At 37.5% G+C, this 26,619-nt stretch overlaps 1 protein-coding gene across 1 annotated transcript in view; it reads right to left on the bottom strand.

Moving 5' to 3' along the window:
* Nucleotides 1-26,619, bottom strand: part of Dock9 (dedicator of cytokinesis 9) — a 171,917-nt gene that overhangs the window by 22,829 nt on the left and 122,469 nt on the right. The window contains exons 41-50 of the mRNA XM_013022962.1: nt 24,621-24,736; nt 21,272-21,409; nt 20,964-21,146; nt 19,315-19,428; nt 18,998-19,213; nt 16,691-16,748; nt 13,830-13,936; nt 4,460-4,582; nt 3,707-3,820; nt 2,029-2,175 (exon numbers count right to left, since the gene is read on the bottom strand). Of these exons, the coding sequence (XP_012878416.1) occupies nt 2,029-2,175; nt 3,707-3,820; nt 4,460-4,582; nt 13,830-13,936; nt 16,691-16,748; nt 18,998-19,213; nt 19,315-19,428; nt 20,964-21,146; nt 21,272-21,409; nt 24,621-24,736 (1,316 nt within the window). The remainder of the gene's footprint in view (nt 1-2,028; nt 2,176-3,706; nt 3,821-4,459; nt 4,583-13,829; nt 13,937-16,690; nt 16,749-18,997; nt 19,214-19,314; nt 19,429-20,963; nt 21,147-21,271; nt 21,410-24,620; nt 24,737-26,619) is intronic.

Here is a 26,619-nt window from a genome sequence, read left to right as displayed (position 1 = left end):
GGTAGAGTGTTATGACCCCATGGCTAGAAAAATAAGTGGAGTCAGTGCACCTTTCAGAAACTCAAGGAAAAGCAGCACTTGCACTCCCTAGAATCAGAGTGATCATATAAGGTGTGAGGAGGAAAACAGACCAAAGGCTGTACTTGGAGTTGGAAACTCTGAGTTCCTTTACCTAGTCCCTATCCCACAGAAACAAGTCATCTCCTGGAGAAACTGCTCTGGGGAGATTCAAAGTAGGTCCATTAGTGTCAGTGGAAGGCAGAGACAAGGCATAGAGAGGGTGGAACAAGGGTGGCTAAGTGAGAGGCTGTAGACTGAGTTTGGGCCTCTTCTCTCCTCTACTGCATCCAGAACCCTGCATCTTTTTTCTCTCTTCCCTACCTAGCTCCCTATCAACTTGGGCAGAAAACTGAAGTATTAGGAGACTGAAGTATTCTTCTCTGGAGAAAGGGAAACAGATTCTAGACTGTGGGTTTGGGCAAGACAAAGGATTGCAGACCATTCAAAGGAGCCCTTAGAAATAGGCAGGGCTCTTAGTGCTGGAGAGTTGAGTACCAGAGGTATTTTTTTTTTAAATATTAAAAACGTAAACACACTGGGTGGTAAGCAAGTGGTTACAAATGAATTAACAAAGAAAATAGACTATATGGAGAGTACAAATAGTACAGTTCTTCAACAAGACTAAATGAAAGCCCAATAAAATAAGTACAAAAAATAGATAACTGCAAGAGGTGGGGCCAAGGGGAAAGGGACAGAAGAATGAAGCAAGGAAGAGGGGAGCATGCAAGAATTCATTGTATATACCACAGAATTGAGAAATATAAGAGAAGGGGTAGGTTGAAAGGGGATGAAGACTTTGAAGTGATGATCAAAATCAAGATGCACTGCATATATAAACTGCTTTGTTAAAAGGCAAAAAAATCGAATATGTAATCCAAAATTAAGATAAGTAAGGGAAAGGGAGGGGTGGGTAAGAATGTTGAAAGGGGTGACCATGATCAAGTTGCTCTATATTCATAAACTGATTTGGTGAATGGCAACTCCTTTGTATAACTACTTGAAGATAAAAAAATATTAAAAATTATCTTTAAGTAGTTATACATAGAAGTTTCAATTTAACATAGCAACTTATGAGTGCAATGCATCTTGATCAGGAACAGAGGTCAACCAGCAAGACAAGGTCTCGCCATGTAGCCTAGGCCAGCCCTGAACTCAGGACCATCTTTCATCAGCCTCTTGAGTAGTAAGATTACTGATATAGGTAGGTGCTACCATGCCCATCAGTGAAATGTTTTGAGGGAAGGGGAGGGACACCAGCTTCTTAGAGATGTGCTGAATAGGTTGGCTTATTCTTCAGGACAATGATGGAGATTTAGAAAGGGTCCTCCTGAGAGCCAAATACCAGAGGATAACCACTCTAAACAGGAAGTAGTCTTCTCAGTCATACTGGCTAGTAGTCAGTTCCTTGGTCTGCCAATTTGTCCATTCATCCATCAGCAAATACAGAATAAGGCAAGGCTTGTATACTGTGCTCAATGCAGAAGAAAGGGGCAGTGTGGAACAGAACCTTGGAATTTTGCTCTCTCAGAGTTCCTAAGTATTGGGGCTAAATATAGCAAAATCTCTTCAGATTTTAATTATTTTGTAATAGAAGATGCTACTTCCTACCCATACTTTTTACATTCTTTTTTGTTTTTGTTGAGATAGGGTCTCTCTCTATATAGCTCCCAGCTAGCTTGAAATTCTGTGTAGCCTGGGCTGGCTTTGAACTCATGACCTTCCTGCGTCTCGAGTGCTAGGATTAGAGGTACATACCATATCTGGCTAAAAGAAGATACTTTAACAATTATATAGTGAAGGTTTACTTAATATCAAGCATGTAATGAAAAGCACAAAAATGTAACAACTATTAAAGACTGTCCTTAATTTTTTAAAATAAATTTATGAATATATATTGTATAATCAATAATATGTGATTAGTCAAAACAGTATTTCATTGATATGAAATTTATCTGTAAATAGTCATACCTTTCCAGAATCTTGAATCATTTTGACATTTTCAGAACCAAATTTATCTGAGTAAAGTTTAAGGAGTCTCTGAGAAATTTCAGACAGAGGTGTGAGTTTGGGTTCTTTGTAAATATATTCCTTTCCATCTTCATCTTCAAAGAATCCCTGTGACATAAAGCATAATTAGTGTTGGCCCTGAATATTAGCCCAAGGCTTACTATCCAGGAAGGGATTTTTTTGTTACAAAGGTGAAAAAACCAAATAAGCAAACAAACAAAAACCACAAGGAATGATTCTAAAATAAATCCTATTTAAACAGGCTGTCTAAATAGGAAAGAAAATGGTAAGAATGTGGAGTTTGGGTGCCAAGATAAAGGAAAAACATAAAATCGCAAGCTTATTTGAGAATGTTGTCATTAAGTATTGAGTGAAATGAAAGAGTTGGATTCAAGACTATGAGCTCTCAGTGAAATCTAATGACAGTCAAGCCTGTTTCACATTCCCAGGAAGCAGAACTCAGAATGACTAGCAGCTTAAGACAGTCAGGCCTCAGAAATGCACACATGTCCCTCTCCTGACATCTTCCATTTACACAAGGTTTTACAGCATGACCTGAAGCATTTGGGTCTACAGTTGGTAGAGCAAAAATCACAGTTTGAATAAATTCTATGTAGATGTACTGATGAGAAAAGTATTAAAGGTCTGTTGCACAATAGCAGAATATATATTGTTTAGCACCAATCACATTTGACCATAAGGCTTCAAACTGTATGGGAAGTGAAAAAGGTTGAATATTAAAAAGTCCAGTTGGGGTTAATATTTGAAATAAAAATTTAAAAAGTTTCTCATCTAAAATAAAAGAGAAAAGGGTACAAAAATCATATATGTAAAAAACCAAAATAGGATAAGATGAAACAAAAAAAAATCCACATCAAACCAGGAGTTTAGATGCAATAATTTCACTACATTACTTGCTTTTAGGCATTTACTATAATTACCTCCACATCTGTTTCACTGTCTGTAAACTGGTATTGCTATAAAGTTATAAAAGACAATAACAGAATAAATTGAAGGTTATATAATGCTCATAGAAAACCACCCACTCTAAATAAATGGACTATAACTTGTACCATTTAATAATGTTAGAGCTTGAAGGTTAAAATTTAAGTTAAATTTAAATAAACTCTCATATAAGGTTTCTCAAATATTACAATGACAAATATACTCATAGAGATATTATTTTAACAAAAGATAAAGATGCACAGAAACAAAGGAAACCATAAAGTCTTAATTTTGGTTTAAAACATGCAATACAGATGTATAAGGAAACAGATGATTTATTTCTGTAGATGAAATACAATGTTAATTTTCTCTTTGGAATTTGTAATGACTGGACAAAATACATACACACTTGAAAAGGAAACTTGCAAACCACAATGAAGTACCAAAGATGCTGCTAAGCATGTTAAGATCTTAAGAAGAAAGAACTTACCGCTGCCTTAAGAAAGTAATAAAGAAAAGACAGAAAGAAAAGAAAAAAAAGCAGAAAGTTTACTATGGAGGAAGATAAGAACCATACAAAATATGACAAATTTATCAAATTAGCATTTATAGAACAGAAAAATATAAGATATTGTTACTTTATAAAAAAAAAAAAAGGACTTAGGACAGCTTACAGAATTGAGGGAAGACTCACTTGTCCAAAAAAGGCCACCCGGAAGTAGGTTCCCAGAAGTCTGCGGCCTGAGTGCATGACCTCAGTCACTTTGCTATAAGCCCGGTGTAGTGTGTCATACAGATGGGATAGCCTCTGAAAAGCAGAACAGAACCCATGTCATCCCATTTGTAAGTAGCTGAATCAATTTTAAATTGACAACTAAACGTGAGAAAGTAGGTGAAAATTCCTTGACCATAAGTAAAAAAAAAAAAAAAAGCAAGAATGTATTTTGACTTCGTAACTTGCAACCAATATTAGCTGCACTGCTTCCTACTCAAAAAGCCAGCCAGCCTATGAGGACCCATTGAACTTCCATATGATGGGTAAGCAAATTCTATTTTCAAGTTAATACAAGATTTTGGAGCGGGCCCTGATACCACCTACTCCTACTATTCCTACTCCATTTTACGTGCTAAGGGCAATGGTGGACCTCTGATGAAAAGGGCACTTGCTGATTACAATGCTCTTCTTTTGATGACCTTTTGAAGTGAAGTGCTGGGGCAGAAATCTTGTAGTTTGAGATGTGGGGACGTCTGTGTAGAGGTGGGGCCACCCCACATATATGTAATGCCTAATAACTCTTAGGTGTGGTGCCTGGTGATCTCTTTTGGTGGAATGTGTAAAGTCAAAGACCATGGTTATCAATGAACCAAAGCCTGTTTGCCCTTCTTGCAGTGGATCTGGAACATGTCATCCCATTGTCCTTGCACATAAAGCCAAAAATCGAGATACCTCAAAATCCCTCCGCTTCTCATAAATGGGGATGATGAGTTTATAGATGTCGGCAATCAACTCATAGCGTTCTGCCTTCCAAAGTCCATCTGCACACTGCTCCAGCAGCTCCATCAGTACATCCTGATCAAAGAGGAAAACCACCAGCCAGAGAAGAGCATTACAAAGAATACAATGTTGTATTTTTGTGCAATCCCTAACCAGTAAGATGGGTAGGGGTGAAATTTCAAAATATACAAGAGATACTGAACATTTTTAAAGCAATTGTAAATCAATTAATCAGAACCATATTAACAATGCAAGGCCATTTAACTCTTATGTCATATGTTACACATAAATAAAACTGTCATTTCGTGTGATTGAACTTATAAAAAGGCATGTCAGTGTTTCAGGCTTCATCATAGGTCTTGTTAAAACCAGATTTATGTAATAATCACCACAATAGTGACAGGCAAAGTCAAGAACAGAAAACTAAACACCATCTTTTTCCTTTGTGTTCGCATTACGAAGATGTGTTCCCTAAGACTTTTATTTCAAGCCTCTTCCATTGGACATGTACTACCCTAAACAAGTTTTCATCTTATTGAAATACTGGAGGTATTGAAATACTAGAGTCCTACACAGAAAGTTGTGAGACCCAGAGATTCTTAATTTCACGCTTTAGCAGTTATAGCTCAGAATCTGGAGTGATTTTAATGCAATTTTATAAAGAAGAAAGTGTCAGTGAATTAAAAAGTTATAAATATCTATCATATTACTGATTCTTTTCATTCAGTGAATTAAAAAGTTATAAATATCTATCATATTACTGATTCTTTTCATTCATTAACAATCATCTGTTCAAATATTGTACCAAACATCTGCCATGTGCAAAGCACCATGCTTGACACTGAGCTTAAAAAACCAAATGTATGTAAATAAAATTAAGTCTGTGATTCATAAAAACTGTTTGATATATTTTTCCCAAGTGTGGAGGCCATATTTTAAATAACAAATATATCCCACAGGTTCATGTGTTGAAGGGAGTTGACTGGGAGTAAGCCCTTGAATGATATGTTGGTACTCCTTGTCCCATTCTTTCTCTGCGTCCTGGGCACCATGAACACCTCTGCTTTACCATGGCCATCGATCATGATGTTCTGCCTTATCATGGCCCAGAAACAGCTTGCAGACCATGGGCTTAAACTTCTGAAATACAATCAAATAATGAATCTTTTCTTTTTTTCCTAGAGCTTAAACTCAGGGTTGGGGCACTGCTCTTGAGCTAATTCTTTACTCAAGGTTAGCACTCTACCACTTGAGCCCCAGCTCCACTTCTGGCTCTTTTTTTTTTTTTTTTTTTGGTGGTGAAATAGAGATATGAGTCTCACAGACTTTCCTGCCAGGGCTGGCTTCAAACCTCAATCCCCAGATCTCAGCCTCCTGATTAGTTAGGATTACAGGCATAAACCAGCTAATCTTTCTAAAGTCCATCTGCACACTACTCCAGCAGCTCCATGAGTATATCCTGATCAGCTAATCTTTCGTTCATTTTTATTCCCCCAGTTGTGAAGATTTGAACTCACCACCTGGGCGCTGTCCCTGAGTTCTTTTGCTTAAGGCTAGTGCTCTACCACTTTGAGCCATAGTGCCACTTCCAGTTTTCTGGTGGTTACCTGGAGATAGTCTCATGGGCTTTCCAGCTTGGATTTGAACCACAATCCTTAGATCTCAGCGCCTGAGTAGCTAGGATTACAGGCGTGGCCACCAGTGCCTGGCTAATCTTTCCTTCTTTTAAACTTTTTCTCTCAAGTATTTGTCACAATTAAGAAAAACTAGTTAATACAAATGGTCTGTTAGGCTATATGACATAAAAGAAACTTTCTTTGAAGTAGATAGAGACCCTCCAAATCACACACAGTCATCCTCAGAGCTGCCAGAATTTATGTACAAGAGACAAGTAGTCACCAGTTGAAAGAGAAGTGCCATGCATGGTAGGATAACAAAGACAGAGGAAATCACAGTGATTTCAAATATGCAAGGCACTGGTTTATTTAACACTAGCCAGTGGATACCTGTGTTGGTAATGAGGAAGCTAACTCCTCTGCTCTCACAGAGATCAGAGTCTAGAGTAGGAGATGGGTCTATAAAGAATAAGTGTACTGATAAGAAATTGCAAGGAGTCAGGAATGCAGAGAAGAATGTACCCATCTAAAGATGATAGGGGAGGTATAGAAAGTGATGATTGAGTTTTAAAGGGTGACTCAAGAGAGACAAAGAGAGGAAGGTGATGATGGGAGCAGAGAGGAAATAGCTCCACTGAAGGCTTGGGAATGAAGACAGTATTGTATCTGAGGACTTCGATGGGGTAGAGGATAAAATATGAATCAGAGAGTAGAAAGACAGGAGGCTGGGGGAGTGGGAAGAAATAACAAACCAAACTCGCATACTTGAAGCTCTCTATGTAAAATAAAAATTAAATGAAGAAGAGTTCAAGCCCCACGACTGACCAAAAAAAAAAACCCCAAAAAACCCCAAACAATGAAGATAATTTTGAGACCCAAACACACATTTAGACATATATCAGTTATCACAATAGACAAGGACCATGTTACTTACTTTAAAATGGTTGTCTATCAAGGTATCTGTGCAACAATTTTTCAGGTACATTTTAAATAGATTTTGTTCCTTCATAAATACATACTCAGTAGACTCTATGGGTACTCTCCAGAGTCAAATGTTTCTAACTGGTGAATACTATCTTGAATATTTCTTTTTCCTAATTTATTCAACACAGACTGGTGGGAGGCTTAGTAACAGTGAGACCTGGATTCAAGTAGTATGTATGATTCTATAACATATATTTATGTATGATCACAGATAGATGAACTCATTATTGAGAAATCTGTTATGTTTGCTATGAAAAATGGATATCAAACAAGAGAGATTCCCCAGAATGGTTGGGAAAATGCGATAAAGCAAACAGCAGTAAACATTATGAATAAAGAATATCACCAAAAGAAATTATTATTATTATTATTTTGGTACTAGTCCTGGGACTTGAAGTCAGGACCTAGGCACTGTCCCTGAGCTTTTTTGCTCAAGGCTAGTGTTCTACCACTTTAGCCACAGCTCCACTTCTGTTGTTGTTGTTGTTTTTTTGGTGGCTAATTGGAAATAAGACTCTCCTGGACTATTTTGCCTGGGCTGGCAGGAACAGGTATGAGCCCTGGGTACCTAGCAAAACAATTCTTAATAGTTATTGAGAATGAGGGGATAGCATATCAACAACTTTTATACTTTATTAAACATGAATTTATCTTCTTTTCTAGGCATTAAAACACCACCTACTATTATAAATAAATGATAATACATACTATAAAAGGCAATTAGTATAGTATATATTCGTACACATTTCCCAAGAATGGGATGGATGGATGTGTGTGTGTGTGTGTGTGTGTGTTTATGTATGTATACACATCTCCTAAATCCTTTCCTCATAAAAATAGAGTGTGGATAATTGCCTCAAAGCAAACTTTGGTAAGATAAATATTCAAGGTAATATAAACTCTATAAATGGACATTTACAGTGGATATGTATTGAGTAACAATTCTTTGAATAGAAATAATAGGCAGTAATTACAAATAGGAGATAATATGTCTAATTATAATTAAGCCATAAAGACTGAAATATATAACTAAACATTGGAGTATATGTGTGTGTATGTGTTTGTGTGTACATGTGTGTGTGTATTCTCAGTACAAATTCTGCATATTTAAATTCTCAGAAGTCACTATATCTGGGAACCAATCCAGAAAGTGGTCTGAGTGATAACCTTGAAAGGTAGACATCCAGATGCCTAATGGTTTTATCACCTTGCTTGTTTAAGCACAAAGGCATTGTTTTCCCCCTAAATTGTTGACATAAGAAAGGAACTTGTTGGGGAGGTGGTGGCTAATGAACTCTATGCATCCAGAAAATTCACATTTTATATTAGACTAGACCTAAAGATTTCAGTGCACCAAGGTCAGAAGCCATTGAGGAAGCTTTTAAAAACGTAATTAGGCAGTTCTCTTTTCAAGGGTGTCATGTTGATGCAATTAAGGGCACTGAGCATCTGTCTGTGGAAGTAGTACATGAATGCTGTGTGTTGTGTGTGTGCATGTGTGTATACACACGAGCACAAAAATGACAGTATGAGAATGTACTTGTGCAAGGTATTTTAAATATTTTCATTTAGATATCCTTCACTCCATCTTAGGATTAATTTGACTTAATTAACCTTACCTATAAAGCTAGATGCTGTCTTTACCGTGCGCTTGCCTTGCATTTGGTAATAATTAAATCTATGATCTTCTTTGGGCAGTGGCACCTGATTGTACAGGTGCAGTATAACTCACATTTTTATAACACTTCTATGATAACACTGTTTCTGAAGAAACATCTCACAATTGTCATCAGAATAATCACGTGGGATGCTTCTTAAAGTGCTGATTCCTGAGCTGTATACCCATCCAATGGAATCAAGATATGAAGGACAAGAAAGAGAATCATCTATTTATAATAGGAATGTAAGTAATTCCTAATGAGACTAACATAGGAGGGCAAGCTCCTCACTCATAAACCCTGTGATAGTACAAGTCACCATAGGCAGTCTGTGGGATGAATCAACATGTCAAATTAGAAATGTCTAGGACAAAAGAATTCAGATAACTTTGAATTTGTATTCATAGGGACTGTCTCTTCTCAATGGAAAGAAAGCATCTGAAGTTCTGGCAAGGATTCTGTCTTGCTCACCCTTTTATCCCCAGCACCTGGTCCAGTGCCCAAGCAGTCCCTGTATGTATTTCAACATGAAGCAGGGCAACAAGTTCTGGTATCAGGCAAAAGTAGAATAGTTTCTCAAGTTCCTTATTCACTACTATCATTGTTGGGAAAATCTCCTACTAGTGAGGAAACACTAACTCAAGTTATATAGTTTGTTGTTGTTGTTAGTTATGGGGCTAGAACCAGGCCTTTGGCACTATTCCTAAGCTTTTTTTGCTCAAGGCAGTGCTTAACGCTTTAAGCCACAGCACCATTTCTAGTTTTCTGGTGGTTAATTGGAATAATAGTATCATGTACTTTCCTGCCTGGGATGGCTTTGAACCACGATCCTCAGATTTCAGCCTCCCGAGTAGCTAGGATTACAAGCACGAGCCACTGGCTCATGGTTCTTTTGAGCACTCTTAGTCAAGGAAAAGTCGATGGTTAAGTAGCTCTGTAGGGTTATATCACCAAACCTAGATGGGTCGTAAACAGTGAACACTGAAAGGATCTTTTGATTTCTGAGATATCCTATTGATGTAACTTTTTTGTGTTTGTTACTGGCAGTTGTTTCTGAACAGAAACAATTGGCTCACAGAATTCAGAGACTTGCAGAGTTAAGTTCATATAACAGTAAGTATACTCAATGGTAACTGCAAGTGAGACTTGTTGCTTTATAAAACAACAGCTAGCAGGCTACATAGTCAATTGTCTTCATCTTAGGAAAGGCTCCATTCTATAGAGTTACCATGAAGACTGCTAAGTGAGCACTGGCCCATTTCCTAGGAAAGAGCATTAAGGTTCCTTGTGTAAGCCTCTGGTTACAACATTTTCACCAACCAATCCATATATAGTTTTGTTTTGTATATATCTGTGTAAAGTCACCTAATATAACCTGTACTGTTAACACTAAATTCATGCCCAATCCACTAGCACTCATGCATGATAAAGATTATAGAATAATGTGATAAAATATCACATGTAATGTTACTTAGGTTCTTAGGCAGTACTTTAGCAGTACACTGGGGCCATTTTAAACTGCAAAATCACCAACTAAAAACCATAACCATGAAAATGTAAAAAACAGAACTAAATGGACCCCAAAAGGAATACCTGTTGACAGTGTAAGATTGAAACAAGACGGGTGCTGGTGGCTCATGCCTGTAATCCTAGCTATTCAGGAGGCTGAGATCTGAGGATCGCGTTCCAAGCCAGCCCGGGCAGGAAAGTCCATGAGACTCTTATCTCCAATAAACCACTCAAAAACCAGCAGTGGTGCTGTGGCTCAAGTGGTATAGCACTAGCCTTGAGCTGAAGAGCTGAGGGACGGCGCCCAGGCCCAGAGTTCGACGACAGACCAAAAAAAAAAAAAAAAAAGATTGAAACACGAAGTCAGAGTGCCAAGAGAACTGATTTGGGCTTACAAAAAAAGTCAGCAGACCATATGGCTGAGTTGGGCCAATGGCAGGCCTACCAAGAGACTGTAGAGCAGGGGAAGGTGAGGGTGGTAGCTTCTCATGCCTTTCCTCTGTGCCAGTATAAGATCTCTAGTACAGCCTACAAGTCCTGTAAGGTGGCACCTCTATGTATTTTCCACCCCGCTTTGCTCTCTCAGATAAGGGGGAGGGACCCAGCTGTTACTAACTTAAGTGATACTGCAACTTTCCTTATTGGTTTTCCTAAATGCTCTCTGAAAATTTAAAAATTGTCTCTCTATAAGACTTTCTTTACTTTAGTAAATGTGCCATCCAGGTCCGGCCAGGTCTGCTTGTCATTAGTTAAGAGAAGGGATTTATTATTATTTATTTCTACTTGGGCCCTGTAGAAATTGAGCACTTTAGGGAGCTTAAATTTTAATCTGCACAATTCCAGATTGTAAAATATGAATTGGATGCTTCTTTTTATCTAATCAAAAATGTCTGGGAGGGAGTCAATCTTTGGATCAGTCAGAGAATGAAGATACCAATGAAAACTTACTGGATGCCTGCTGCTAAGACATTGTATATTTTTAGGTAGCTCCCCTGAAAAATCAGTTTAGGAGACCACTTACGACATTTAATTATATTTATGAATGCAGATTAAAATTGGCAATGATAATTATACTGTGTCACACACTTATTTCCTATCAGGCGTTTCTCAAACTCCTTTCTCTCTGGCAGAGATTTTCATATTGTTCTTTTTCTTGAGACATCTGGGTAGCAATATGCAAATGTACTTGACAGTTTCTATTTTCTCAACTTTTAGAATATGTTCTTCTTTCCCCTCCCCTTGCTCTCAATCTTGATGTGCAGGGTTTGTGCTGAACTTTATAACTGTGATGTCCATATCCTAACCACTACAGATTGTCATGTACCATGGACTTTGTTAAAGATTTACCAACTTTATGATTTAAGGACAGGATGACAAATCCATATTCTGAAATAGCTGACAAAGTGGTCCTCATCAAATGCTTAGTTTTACCCCAAAGGGGTGTCACCCATAAGTTTCCCCAACAACATCTTAATTTGGCTTCACAGGCTAATTCATTAAGTTCTTATAACTACTTTAGCAGATAAGCATATAGGTTTCATTTTATCATCCCTGTAGGATAAGTTACTGGAAAATGTTTACTTTCAAATCTTTAATTGCTCTTGGCATTGTTAGTTTCTTTATCTAATTGCAAACAAAATGTTGTACTCCAGAGGTCTGAGTAGATAGCAGGTACAAGAATGGTTCCCCAAAGCAGACATTATAGTCACACCTCTTCTCAGAGAGACGCTCCAATCAAACTTCGCCTTGAAGGGAGGAGCTCCAAGTCAACAGTATATGGGCCTTGTCTCCCTCAGTGATAGGTTTCAAAATGGAGAGTTAAAAAAAGTAAAACTGTTACTGTCTACCCAGGCACTTCAAAGTGAGAAGACAGAAGAGCTATTTTTGCCATGGAATAACCAATGTTCTTGCTTTCTAATTACAATAATTAGAAAACTTTATTTAGGGTGGCTAAGCTTATTTTAACATTTAAACTTCTGAAACAGTATCCTCCTTTTTCACATTTAGTTTTTTTTTTTATTGTGAAAATACAGTATAGAGGGGTTACAATTACACGGGCAAGATAATGATACATTTCTTATCAAGATTGTTGCCTCCTCCTTTGTTTCCCCTTCCCATCCCTTTCACATTTAGTTTTTAGTTTCAAGGGTCATTTGAGACTAGACAATTTTTTTTAAATTTTATTTTATTTTATTTGTGAACATACTGTACAGAGGGGTTACAATTGCATGGGCAGGATAATGCGTACATTTCTTACCAAGCACTGCAGCCTCCTCCTTTGTTAACCTTCCCATCCCTTTCACATTTAGTTTTTAGTTTCAAGGGTCATTTGAGACTAGACAATTTATAGCAGTGGTTCTTAAACAACTGGAACTTAAAATCACCTTATTTATCTTCAAATTTACTAACGACTCCAAAGAATCTTTGTTTATGTTTCAATATTTACAACATTAGAAATAAAAACTAAGTTAACTTGTTAATCAATAGAAGCCTGTACTATTGTCAACAAGAATATTACTTTACTACAAGAAAAGGGTATTTCTGACATAGAGAGAAAAAGAGAAAAGAGTAACTTTCATTTGTTGCCACTCATGTTAATGTCTGACTTTGTAGGAAAAACTGGGGTTTTCTTAGCTCCTGCCACAGCCTGCCTAATGTGTTGCTGGGGTTGACACATTTAGAGAATGCATCTTCACAGACCTCCAGGGAAGAGTAAAGGTCTCCAAGGCTTCCTGACAGGGTTCCAGGACCACACTTTGAGAATCAAGTGATAAATCCAGTTCATAGGACTAGTTCATACCATGGGAGATGTTTGCTCATGGTTACTCTTAACAGCCAAGGAAATATCAAGCTCTCTATTCTCCATGACAGTAGACTAGGTTGGTCATGCTTCCTGGAGACTCAGGGGCTCAGGACCCATGCAGAGCCAGGTGCTTGTTCCTGACAGCTGTTCTGGCCATGAGTCCAGTGTGGCCTCTTAGAGCTTTGACTGTCTGATGCTGGAGATGTCTAGAGTTGGAGATACTAATTAAAGCTAAAGTCAAATTAAAATAGCAGTAAAACTCAGACATCAGAAAAAATGTTAGAAAGACTAAGAAACTTATGGTAGATTTTTCAGATCTTTTCCTACAAGTGCTGAATCACTGTATTATAAACTGGTCCCTTAAGGCCCTCTCTCCAGAGAAGAAGGGACTGCCAAGAAGGGGAATGGTAGAACTTCAGCTGCTGTGTTTCAGTGGTCTGAAGAATCATCTAACTTAGGGCTCTGAGTAGAGGCAGTGATTATGGAGATGAAATCCCTGAGGTGACATACTGGCAGAGCTGTCAGACCCCAACATACCTGATTACAGTCACTTAACACTGTGTTAGTTCATCCCTAGGTCATTTTGTTATTTTGTGAACATCATGGGGAGAACATATACTAAGATAGCTATGACATCACAAGGTGATACACTTCTGTGAGAACATTGCTGTGTATGTAGTCTACTGTTGACTGAAATGTCATTATGTTGTGCACACGTGCCCTTGAACACCTACTTGAGCTCTAGCACTCACCTCATTAAAGTGAACATCCTGCATCCCGACATCTTCCATCATGGAGGCCTCCTCATCGATGTTTGGGGTAATGACCCGGAAGGCTGTGCACCCTTGTCTAAACATGCCTACAAGGTGAGAGAGCAGAGGAAAAGGAGCTGGTGACCTGAGTATAGCAGAATCTCAGGATTCTTCCTGCTCTAATATTGAAATCTCCTTTGTCAACCAGAATCCCCATGGGAGGCTAGGGGCCACCATGTGCTTTCTTTATTCAAATCCTTATAATTAACCCTCACCTCCTTCTCTGTCTTTCTCAACACATTTTCAATTATCACCCACATTTATTAAAACATTCAATCTTTCAGTAAACTATATATTGAGAAATAGTCTTTGAATCAAGTTAATAGTAAAATAATGGGAAGTAAAAAAATTGATTTGGTATAATGATCCCTGCTCAGATACCAAGAAAAACAAAGCAGCTAAAGCTAATGAAAGAGATATATGACTCAAAATCAACTCTATTTCCTTCAAGTAGTTGGTCATTTTACCAACTCAGGCTGAGAATAATCCCCAGTTCTGATGGGAACACTCTTCCTGATGTAGCCTGTACAACTGAGATAAAATGCAACAGCTATATTTGTGAGCAGAATAGTGTGTATGTATGTGAAGGGGCTTAGTTAGTTTCCACACAACTATCTGGGGGTAAGGAGAAATAGAGAGTATGAACACTTCCTCGTCTACATATCAGAATCCACCAAAGGAAAAAGATGTAAGGTTGGAGATAGGATTGATGTCTAGGATAATCATAGATTCTTTTTTTTTTTTTTTGGTTGGTGTGGAGCTTGAACTCTGGGCCTGGGCACTGTCCCTAAGCTCTTCAGCTCAAGGCAAGAGCTCTACCACTTGAGCCACAGTGCCACTTCTGGTTTTCTGGTAGTTTATTGGAGATCAGAGTCTCATGGACTTTCCTACCTGGGCTGGCTCTGAACCACACTCCTCAGATCTCAGCCTCCTGAGTAGCTAGGATGATAGGTGTGAGCCACTATCATCTGGCTAATCAGATTTTTTTTGCAATAACAGCCCAACTAGAATCTTTCTTTGTGTTGAAGTCACTGGAAAAGTTTTAAGCTAGATGGACTATGTCTATGTGACATGTTAAGTGAGTAAAGAATTAAAATGTTGTACAATTCTATTTTGTGATGGCTGTTCACAAGGAAGTGAACAGAGCTAGACATTGTGGTATGTCTGTAAGGCCTTGGGTTCAATTACCCAGCACTACAAAACACAAACAAATAAGCAAGTTAAAAAAACAAAACCCTTAAAAGCAAAAACAAAAAAGCTCAGCCAAACAAACCAAAAGTAAAGTCAAAACTTGAATCAGCACTTCACATATTTCAAGAAAATGAGGAATAAAGAGCATTTAACAATCAAGCCTTGAGAAAGTAGAACTTGGTCTTATCTGTTGCAGGGAAATTCAAATTTCTAGCCACTCCCAGATAATCTAGCATCCAACACAATCCTAGTGCAGTCTTACTTTGATTTGGTTATACAGAAACCAAAGGCTCCCAGTGAAAACCAATTGTCTAGAAACTTGAAGATACTTCAACACACCCAACATAAAGTTGCAAAAGCCAACCACCAATGGAGTAGGTTGCAGAGTACATTTAAATGTAACATGCCACTCCAATGGAACAATCAAAATGGCCTAAGTGGTTTCTTCTCATTGCCCATAGAAGCAGATTCCAGCAGATTCCAGGAAAAAAGGGAAAGAAGAAGCATGAAGTCTGTTGATGCAGAATTGAAATAGAAAACTCCCACAGCACCAAATGGCATGTGAGCAGAGTAGCTGGAGATCCTTGGGAGCTGGGTGACCTTCAAGCTCACCTCCCCGGCTCCTCCTCTGGCAGGTGCTATGGCTGTAGGGGAACAGGGGTGGCTCCTGCCGGAGAGCTAGTTCAGCTTCTAAACATGAGGATAAAAGGCCTTAGCAGGAAATAATAAAGGAATAGGAGTCCTTCTTTGGTTTTTCACTCTGGCTTTGATGTATGACAAACCCAGGTTCCCTTAAATTCCATTTAAAATAGCCAGCTGTACTAGAAATAGGCATTTCATAGTATTGGCACTTGTAACTTTATAATGCTTCTCACTTTGTAAATATACACCTCAGTAGCCCAGATCTGGTGCTACTGTTGTCTGGTGTTTCAATGTATAGACTACCAGCTTCTCCAAGAATCTCAGTATTTCAAACCAAATGCCACTCTTTGGTGCTATCCTGATTTGGAAGTGGAAATGAGAAACTGGTGTTTAGCCTGAAGGAATCATAAAAGAATTCCAGGCTGCTGCTCTGAGAACAAATGTATTATGCACAAATGTATTATATCACTTGCCCCTGACTTTCCCCTAGGCAGTATGGTAGTCTTCTCACACAAGAAAGCCAACTGGGCTATGTTCCAGGAAATCTGTCTGATAACTTCCTGTTACAACTGTCTTTTGACTGATAAACAGTTCCAGTGATTATTATCATAAGGGAAAAGAAATCTTTAGCTCTAAATTGACCAGTCAGGGATAGATAGAGACAAAGCTCATTAACTGTTTTCGTTTGCAGAATGGCATCATCAGTGAGAGGTTTTATAACATACCCTCTACTTTTCTCCTTAATACATACCCACTGTGCCCACCAAGTCAAGTAAATGTCATGTCAGAGAATTAAATAATGAACATGTTACACACACACACACACACACACACACACACACACACACACAAACACACACACACTCTCTCTCTCTCTCTCTCCAAATCTGCCTACATGGCTCTCAGTTGTTTTTGATGATTTGTACAGCTTCATGTTCATGTCACAAAACATAGGAATCATTCCTTACCTTTTCGTGTGAGATATTCTGCCACTAAGGCTGTCACGTGGACATAGCACATTGCTGCCTATAATAAAAAGATGTCTTAGAAACATAATTTATAATAGCATATGTAACAAAGGTATGTGCTTTTATTAGATCCCCAGGCACCAACTAGCAATTAGATAGCTAATATGTATCTTCAAAAACAGTAGAGTCATTCACATAAACTGAAATTTTGAAATTGAGAGGTGAAACAAATGGTAAATTTGCTACACTTTGTTTCTATTTATAACGGTTACATTTTAATGCAAAAGACAAAAACAGCATTTTTTCTTACTCTACAAAAGGCTTTGGTATCATTTCCCTTGAAGCAAAAGGAAAACTATTTGAAGAAAAAGTGTGCTTCCTCCTGAATTCTGAGAGAATAATTAAAATTTCAAGTGTTAATATATTTTCTCCCAACTTAAAAAAGGCCAGGTTGTTATTTATTTTTCCAAATACATAATTCTAAATAAAAATTCTGGGCTGTGAGTGTAGCTCTGTATTACAATCTGTACTTAGCATGCCCTTGGTTCAATTCCCAAAACCAAAACCAACCAACCAACCAACAACTAAATTCAATAATAGGTATCTTAAAAATGAAAAAAAAATTACAATAAGTTGCCATGTTGTCCTAAAAATCAAAGACAATTCTTGGAAATAAAGCCAACAATAAGGTAAGATTCATGAGGTCCAGACCTCATTAGTTGCTTGGCCATCACTATGTGGTATCCTTATCTAGCCAACATACACCTTCCACATGATGTGCATGTGAGCTAACAGCATTAGCAGCTTAGTAGGTACAGATTATGTCTAAAACCTGAAGGAAATTATGTTAGGGAGTTGATTTATTACACTGGCTAATCATAAGAGGTGGCACTCATGGTTTAGCTCATCCTACAGTGCACAGCAAGACCAGGAATGCAAGAGTTTATTGAGCAAGTACACAAAACCAGACACCCATTAGTATCTTATATAGTATACTAGATTGGACAGTGTCTCCCCAAAATTCATCACTGTTTTGGGATCTCAACTGTGGGCTATTTGCAAATAGAGTTGTTATAAGTGTAACTAGTTAAAATGAGGTCATACTAGTATTGGGTGGTCCCTAAACTTAATATATGCCATAAAAAGAGAAGAACCAGAAATACAAACACATGGGAGTATGACCTATGACAGTGGTGGCAGAATGGTATGTCCACAAGTCAATGAACATCAAGGAATGGCAGCCACAGGAGGAGCTAGGAGAAAGGCAAGGAACAGATTCTCAGGGGGCCCTATTGACCCCTTGATCTTGGACTCTAGCCTCCAGACTGTGAGAATATAAACATTGGTTGCTTTAAGTCACTCAGTTTATGTTACTTTATGAGGGTAACCCAAGGAGCTAATACAAGTGAAGCTCAGTGAATTCCTTTCTTTTTAAAGATACTTAGTCACACACATCAAACTTAAAAGCTTTCGGCTTAAATTCTGAGAATTAAGAAAAATTACTACTATTACTATGACTACTTCTAATTTCTTTTCATCATGATCATTATGTTAGTTTATGTTAAATTTATCATAAAACAATGTATCTTTTGGCACAGTAGACTTCTTGAATAATGAAAAGTTACATAAAAATTTTTAGTTTTAGAGTACAATCGTAAGTGAAATGGTAATAGAAATTTCAAAGTCACAGCATGCTTGCTTTAGTATCACTGCTGGTCATACCCAAATGTCTTAGGAGCAAATCCTGAATAGTATTCTCATGGAAACGTAGAACCTGCAGATAGTCCATAGCTTTCCTTAATTTCTCATTTTACATAGGATGTCAACAAAAAATAAAGGGTTTAAAAAAATGGCTCAGAGTTGGGAAATGTCAAATCTTGGATTCAGTCTATCTCAAGGGTCCACATCCAACTTTCAGCCATGTCCTACAGATTGAAAAGTACAGAGGGAATGCTTCAATATCTTCTACATCCACACAAGGAGACAGTGATCCTTATCATTTCTTAATGACAGAAAAAATACTCATAAAAATAGCTGAAATTTAGAAATATAACATATTTTGATGTAGAAATGGAGTATACTTTAATTAATAGTTAACTATATGACTACACAGAGATATCCTTTATCGTTTTCTCAGATAAAACTATGAAGTCACCCTGAGCCGAGCATTAAGATTAAATTATGTACTAAGGTACCACACAGTTTCCTTTGATTAATGGCACATTTTTTCTCAGTACTGTCTTCTGTGAACAAATAGGGCATAAATGGTTTTCTCTAAGGCCTGGATAAATTGGCAGAGCCACCTACTTCTGAGAGATCCCCATTTTTGACATGGATCCTGGCCATGCTGTCAAGCCACGTCTTCCTGAGTTCAGGAGTGCTGGCATAGGACTTAGCCAGACTGTACTGCAAGTCTACCAGCATCTCTGGGTCATTTTCATGTTCCTTCATCTGGGCTGTGGCCATCAGGACTGTGCGGATCCTCTTGGTCAAGTCTTTCACATCAGAGGAGAAACTGGTGTGCTACATGAAGGGTGAGAGAGAAAGGACATGTGGCTTTCATCCTGGTACATGTTAAGATAGAGTCTTGAAGGTGAATGTTAAATAGAGTCTGGGTTGCTTACCTTGATAAGTCTGTCACTGTTGGCACAGTTGTTGATGATGGACAAGGACTGCTGGAATCTGGTTCCCCCAATGCCAACAACATCTGCAATCAGCTGACTGACAGAAATGATGACCTTAGGGACACAGAAATGTGGACAAATCAATCTACCTTAAGATGATTCTGTGCCCAGGATGAATATAAGGCCAGAGCAAAACTGAGATGTTTAGGGCTGTGATTATTCCAGGGTAGGAAACAATGTCTATGTCTTTTTATGACTTTCATAAAATTATTCTAGAACATGATTTTGCCTTACTGATGAAATTTGTTTGCAAAACAAAATGCTAATAAAGGAACTATAGAAGAATGTAGAAATAGATAGCTCCTATCTCCTGGATACTTACTTTTTGTAATAAAAACAAACATTATTTACTTTCTCAGTTTTTATTTTGAGCTTATATATATTAAATATTCAATAGGTGAACAATCCTTTGCATTTTTTCATCAGAATGTGTATTCATTAACTGTGAAATGGGGACATCTACCTTTCACTCTGACTACTATCCTGACCTAACTGCTTCCACACAAAGATGGAGGCCATCCTTACTTCTTCTTTTTCTTTCCATTTCTTACTTCCTCCTATTTCAGTCAGTAAGTATTATCAACACAATCCTTTCTTCTTTCCAAACTCATTATTTCTCATTTAGGACAACCTCCTTTCTGTCCTAGATTTGATAATATCTTCTCTAGTTCTGGTCTAGATTCCCATGATCTGTTCTTAACAGTCCAGGAAATTCCTCCAAATATGCAAAGATTTAGATGTGTAAAAATGTGTCCGTATGTGTCATTTGTGTTTCAAACTCTACATTAAAGAACTTTTCCAGCTTCCCATATGGGAACTACCATTCTCTTCAATGCTACCCCTCTACATTCTTCAGGTCCTCTGGGAAGGCTCCTCTGGTATCCATAATCCCCAGTCAGTCACTCCTCGTGTATCCACAGTCCTCATGGGAGCACTGACCATACTATTGCAAGGGCTTTCCGGATTTGTCTGGGACATCTATCTAACTATATTCCATAAAGGTCAAGAGGCTGTTCTGTTCATGAATCCTAGCATGTAGTATGTGGACAATAAATACTGCTTCAGAAAAGGAACAAATAAAGAGATAGTGAAGGGACTCCTACTATATGTCTGTATATAAAACATCTACAAAAGTACATAAGACTTATCATTACTGTGGCTGGTTCTCAACTCAGAGAATTTAGATGCTAAAAAACATGTAAAACATCTAAATGAAAAAACTCTGAAGAGACAGCAAATGTGTTCAGAAAGAGAAGACAGAAAAGAACTCCTTTGGTCTTGTTTCTTACCTAAGTTGGTTACCTCACATAGATTCTACTATTTCTTGCTTCAATGGAATTTCAGCTAGTTCAATATTTATTCTATATTTAAACACCAAGTTACAAATAGAATATATTCTAGGCAAGAGTCTGATAGTAAGGGACATGAAGCAAATCAAGCCAGGAAATTTGACTTCTAAATTTTCCACCTCAGGCCAGATTTTACAATATATTTATAATGAGCTAAACCAGTAAATATTATACTCAGTTTTCTTGCTAAAACAGGATTGTACCAGCTGAGTTTGTACTGCCAAGTTAAATCACACGCACTTGTAAGTGTGTCCGGACAAAGGACTTCTTCCCAGTATAGTCGAAGTTGTTCCTCATCAAGAAGTAGAGCAGCTGGGAAGCCTCAGTTCGGATGGAGCTCAGTTTGGAGTTACAGCACTTGAGAATCTCATAGCACAGAGCGGCACACATGTCTGCTCTCCCTTCATAGAAGGTCGAGGGAAACTAGATGGAACATAAGGTATACACAGTGCAGCAAGGTTAGTGCTCATTGATGCTCCCTCAACTCTGACTAGAAGGAGGAAAAAGTATGACTGCCAGGTAGGACCATCACTAATGAAGCAGCTTACCTTATAAATTAATGATCTTAAGGCAGTGAAGACATTTTTTAAAGCTGTTTCAGATTGATGTTTTTGAAGAAAGCACAAGTAGACATCAAAAACTTTTTTCATGAGAGGGTTGTGTCCATGATCAGCCAACAACTGGTTCTTAAAACACACATTAACAATATCATTAGCATGCCTGACATTTCTAGAAGATTCTCTACCACTTTTAGGCCCAACGATTACATATTTCAAGCATTAAAAAACCCTTATAATTTAAACAAATTCTACTACAAGTCCTCAAGGAAAGCGCAAAAAGCCCTAGTAGAACAAAATAAATCATTAGTACATTTATGCTTTGAGGATAAATCTCTCCGAAAATTATATTACAGTTTCCAGAAACATTGTTGCTTAGTATTAATTTGGCTTCTACTGATTTCCTTCTTTTTACTATACATCAGCAACTGGTACAGAGGTGATTTTTGTGAGACCTTATTCCAACAGAGGAGTGGTATTACAGAAATTGGCTAACTATGAGATGTATGTAGTAGGAGGAGACTATAAAGTAAGGAACATGAATAAGGTCCACTAAAAGTGAAGTCCCTCCCTAATGAGGTTTCTCAGGCATTCTGCTAAACATTCAATAATCAGACAATTTGGTAAAGTAGAGCATGTACAGAATTTATCCTGAGTATTCTCTCTGTAAAACAGTAACTCTAAAAGTGACTCTGCACAATTACTGTAAACGAGTAGAAATTGTGGTTTAGTTCAGTTAGAGGCAGCTAGTAGGTTCGTAATGTTTCATGGATTTATCAAGCAAGAGGACTGTCATCAATTGTTTTCAACAATTCTTCAAAATTTCTTCACCACAGCAGAATACTCACACTAATTCAGCATTCTAGAACATTGGTTAGTTAAAGCTCCCATCATGGCTAAATATACAGTGCAGCTACAGGTTCATACCAGTAAAAAGTCAGCCTGGAGTATTGTGTACAAATACATATGGTGCTTTAAATATATGACAAGGTGGTCTGAACAAAGGTGTGTGTTTTTGGAAAGATGTGCACGCATGCTGCACAAATAGGTAAAAATGACTGCAATGATGAAGCTGGAAGCAAGTGACAAAGAGCTTGACTCGCAAGGTTAAATATCCGAGTTTAAGCCTTAGTACTGTCTCCTCCTCCCCAAATGATGGTTAATAAAAAAATCTCAAGAGATTATTTCAAACCAATCACACAATATGGCCAAATAAAACAGAGGCAGATTATGGCTAAATGATTTTGCTATATAGCAAATTATGGCCAAAGTCACATTTCAAAGCAAGATTTACTTCATCTTATTTGGAAGGAAAATCTGACTCAAGAAAAAAAATATATTTGAGGTTCAGTCAGGACAGATGTATCACAGATGATAAAATACCAGGAATTCAGTGATCTTTTATTAAGTACTGAGGCACTATATTGTCATATCATATGAAAACAGAACAATTTAAAGAGAAAACTTACTAATTAAATTTGACTAATTATATGAGTGTGATATAATTCTCAACTATGAGAAGCTGTATTCACACACACACATACACAATTATATTCATCACTTACATGTTTTGGTGTGAACACTATTTTTCCTAGGAGTCATAGTTTAGAAACCTTACTTTTCATAACACATTTGTTTTCCTAGCAATGGCTATGAACTACGACCTATGTCTCATGTTATCTGTGCATATTAGGCTGGATGTTAAAATAGATCAATCACAAACCCCTCATGGAGACTACTGTTATCTATGTGTGCCCTGCTCTTTTAGTTCTACTTACTCCTAATGGTTATGTATTAGCAATTATGGCACAGTTCAAATTTTAAAAAGGCTTTAAATAGAATTGCTAAAAATACATTTTCAGATTAAATTCACTTCATTTCATATTAAATTTTTGAACACATTAAATATTGAAAGGTTCACATAAGTTTGGGATTGTGTTAACAGACACCAAAGGAGAGCCACAAGAAAAACCATACTTTCCTGCATGCAACTACTTCAGTTTATGAAATACACCCCTTTAAGTCATGAATATATTAAAACAGTGGCCCCAGCCAGAGTGAAGGGCATGTTGCCACTGTTGTTCTGGACTAAAGGATCCATGCTTAGTACTGAGGCATGTGTGCATACCAATTATTCATATTCAGAATCTTCGTGGTCTCTGTACATAGACTTTGACATGAAAAATTATCCAAAAGAAAAACAGAAAGACATTCCACAATCTTTTTCATGATTCTAAAAGAGCCGAGGTTCTCAAGCTGTAGGATTTAGGTCTTACATCTGGAGTTTCTGATTCAGGAGGTCTGGACTGGGGCCTGAGAATTTGAATTTCTAACGTGTTGCCAGGGGTGGTAACTATTGCCAACCTGGAGACCACTCTTGGAGAGTGACTAGGAGAGACTACTACTTCCCAGACTTATCCCATGAGGGTCTGTAATCTTTCAAATAAGGTTCCTAGTAACATTTTATGGGAGACATGAACAACAGGGCTGCTAAGGGGAATAAAACAGTATTAAAACCTGGTGATATAAGTTTGGTGATATAGTTTGTTTTACTGTCCCCAGTAAAGCAATGTGCTTTATAAGTAGTTGGGACAAGTTAAACAGAGAATGACTTTGGTTACCCTAAATACCCATGCAATGAAACATATTGTTTTTAATATTCATAGCATATTAACACTAACTCAATTTCCCCTTTCTATGCCAGAATGGAAGTAATCATTATGCAAGAATGAGAAGTGTTAGGTTCCTAATACCAAGATAGTGGCTTGAAGTACTCATCTCCAATTACTTATATATTTCTAAAATTTAAGAACACACATATACACAAAGACCTCATTTTTTTTTTAATTCCAGAAACACTTATCACAATAACAAAACATCTGAAAAAGCTGAATGGGTTTGTAACTGACTGTTCTGTACTCTATAAATACCTAATTTTAACTGCTATATTATTTAGACATGTTTAGAGATAGTCAAGGCAGAAATGGCTGGTTAGGTTCCCATGTTTCATCTCAAGGGGTTAGGGCAAGTGCTATCTTCTAGCCAAATGTTAACTGCCTCCAGCACTGTTTCCTCTATTGCCAAATACTCAGCATATGTAGGCTAATGAAGCTTTATTCCATGGGATTAAAGCCATCCACTATAAAAGTTTCATTAAATTAACTTAAGAATTCATGGTCTCCTTACAGCAGCATAAACAGAAGCTAAAGTGAAAAATCACAATGAAACACTCCTCCCAGAAAAATCCTAACTACAATGTCATATATTTGTGCTAGTTTAGCTTAATAAGCCAAATGGATATAGCAGGTAGAACTCTACCCATGAAGTATTTAATACACACCTTAAATGCCAGTGTAAACAGAGACAGTGTGTCCAGAGCCGTAAGGCAAACCTCAGTGGCAATGTTGGCTTCCAGTAGAGACTGGTGAAGAACATCTGCGTCTGAATGACCATAGCCTGTGTGAATTACAACACAGAATTAATACCCAGTGCTTCTGGTAATGAAGCTGTTGGAGTGAGAGAGTCACAGTCAACTTTTGATTATTTACAGAGACCCTCTTCTGGGCCTTGTCTAGAAAGAGTGGTATTAGTAATGTTTCCATTTAATTATGAATCTTTTTCAACTATGGAAGGGCAATGGCATTAGGAAACATTTATTGTGTGCCTCCTATATAACAGCCATGATTTTAAGAACACATGTATTATTTCATTTAATCCCTCAATAGCCCTATGAAGTATGAACCTTATTAAACCCTTTTTGCAGATAAGGAAATAGGAGCAAACAACTCATCATATAGGTAGTAAACAGTGGAGCCAGGACTTGCACCAAGACAGGCAATGATCAATATAGCTACTTGACTGAGTTGTCAGAATGTTGGAAGTACTGAGGGTGGGTGAGACTTTCCAAGCTTCCCATGTGGACAGACAGCAGACAGCACAGGGATTAAGAAGATGGACTTGAAATCAGGCTACTGGTTGTCAGCTCCAGCTCCACCATTTTCTAGCTGTGGGACACTGAGCAAGTTATTTAACCTCTTTGTATCTCAGTTCCTCATCTGTAGGACGATAATAAGGGTATCTACTTCCAAGGGTAGTGGTCAGGATTAAATTCATTAACATTTGTGAATAGGATAATGGCTGATACATAGTTAGTGCTATAACAGTAACAAATCTCCCAGTCCTGGCTACTCAGAAGACTGAGATCTGAGGATTCCAGTTCAAAGCAACAAAGTCTATAAGACTCTTTATCTCCAATAAGGCACCAAAAAAGCTAAAAGTGAAGCTGTGGCTCAAGTGTTAAGAGTGCTAGATTTTGAGCAAAAAAGTTAGTGCCAGTGCCTGGTCTATCACACACACACATAAAAGCATCAAATCAATAACATCAAGATTTGAATTAATAGCTAGAATCCTGAATGATAATCAAAAGTTGACTGTGCTGTGAAGTATCCTACTTGCTTTAATAAAAGCATAAAAGCCAATATTTCTGAAAGAAATGTTTAAGAGAAGGAAAGGACTTGAAGACTCTGTTATGTAAGTTTAGCTTAATCATATATAATTTAAATCTAAAATGAAACCTGTATAGTGGCTACAAAATCAATTTGGTACTACTATAAATGCAATTTGACATACAATTTAAGATATTAAATCATGAAATGGTATGCATTAGCAGAAATACAAATAGGTATGCAAAGATGTTTACAGTATTGATCAAGACTGTACAGAAAGATGGCAATATAATAAAACATAAGGCATTGTCTTTATCCAAGGAGTGAAAAGAAAACATTTATTAACTGATAATTTTCTGAACACTCCAGAGATGAAGACATTAGGAAACAGATCAGAAAAATGAAGTTCAGAAAACCTAGGTATTTCCTTAAGACCTTAAGTAATGAGGAAAGCTAGAACTTACACCTCAAACTCCTATCAGGGGATTGTATTAAAGTACATATTTTTAGGAGGAAAAATGTAACTAGAATGACATCACTCTGTTATCAATTAATGTTAGAATTACAGAATGGCTTTAAAGAAGCACACCGTAGTACTTAATTTTTAAAGAGGAGGTTGTGAGGTTTCTTGTTTACAGACTGTACTACTTTGTCTCTGGCAGAGCCAGTGACCCTCTGAAATAAGGATCTGTGATACATTTGGCACCATACTAGCTCTATTTCTTTTTATTTTTTTTGGGGGGGGGGGTTCTGGTCTTGGGCCTGAACTCTGGGCCTGGGCACTGTCCCTCAGCTCTTTAGCTCGAGGCTAGCACTCTACCACTTGAGCCACAGTGCCACTTCCGGCTTTTTTCTTTTTGCTTATGTGGTGCTGAGGAATCGAACCCAGGGCCT

Source organism: Dipodomys ordii, unplaced genomic scaffold, assembly GCF_000151885.1.
Source record: "Dipodomys ordii isolate 6190 unplaced genomic scaffold, Dord_2.0 Scaffold65, whole genome shotgun sequence".
Lineage (NCBI taxonomy): Eukaryota > Metazoa > Chordata > Mammalia > Rodentia > Heteromyidae > Dipodomys > Dipodomys ordii.
This window is presented reverse-complemented; position numbering and strand designations above follow the sequence as displayed.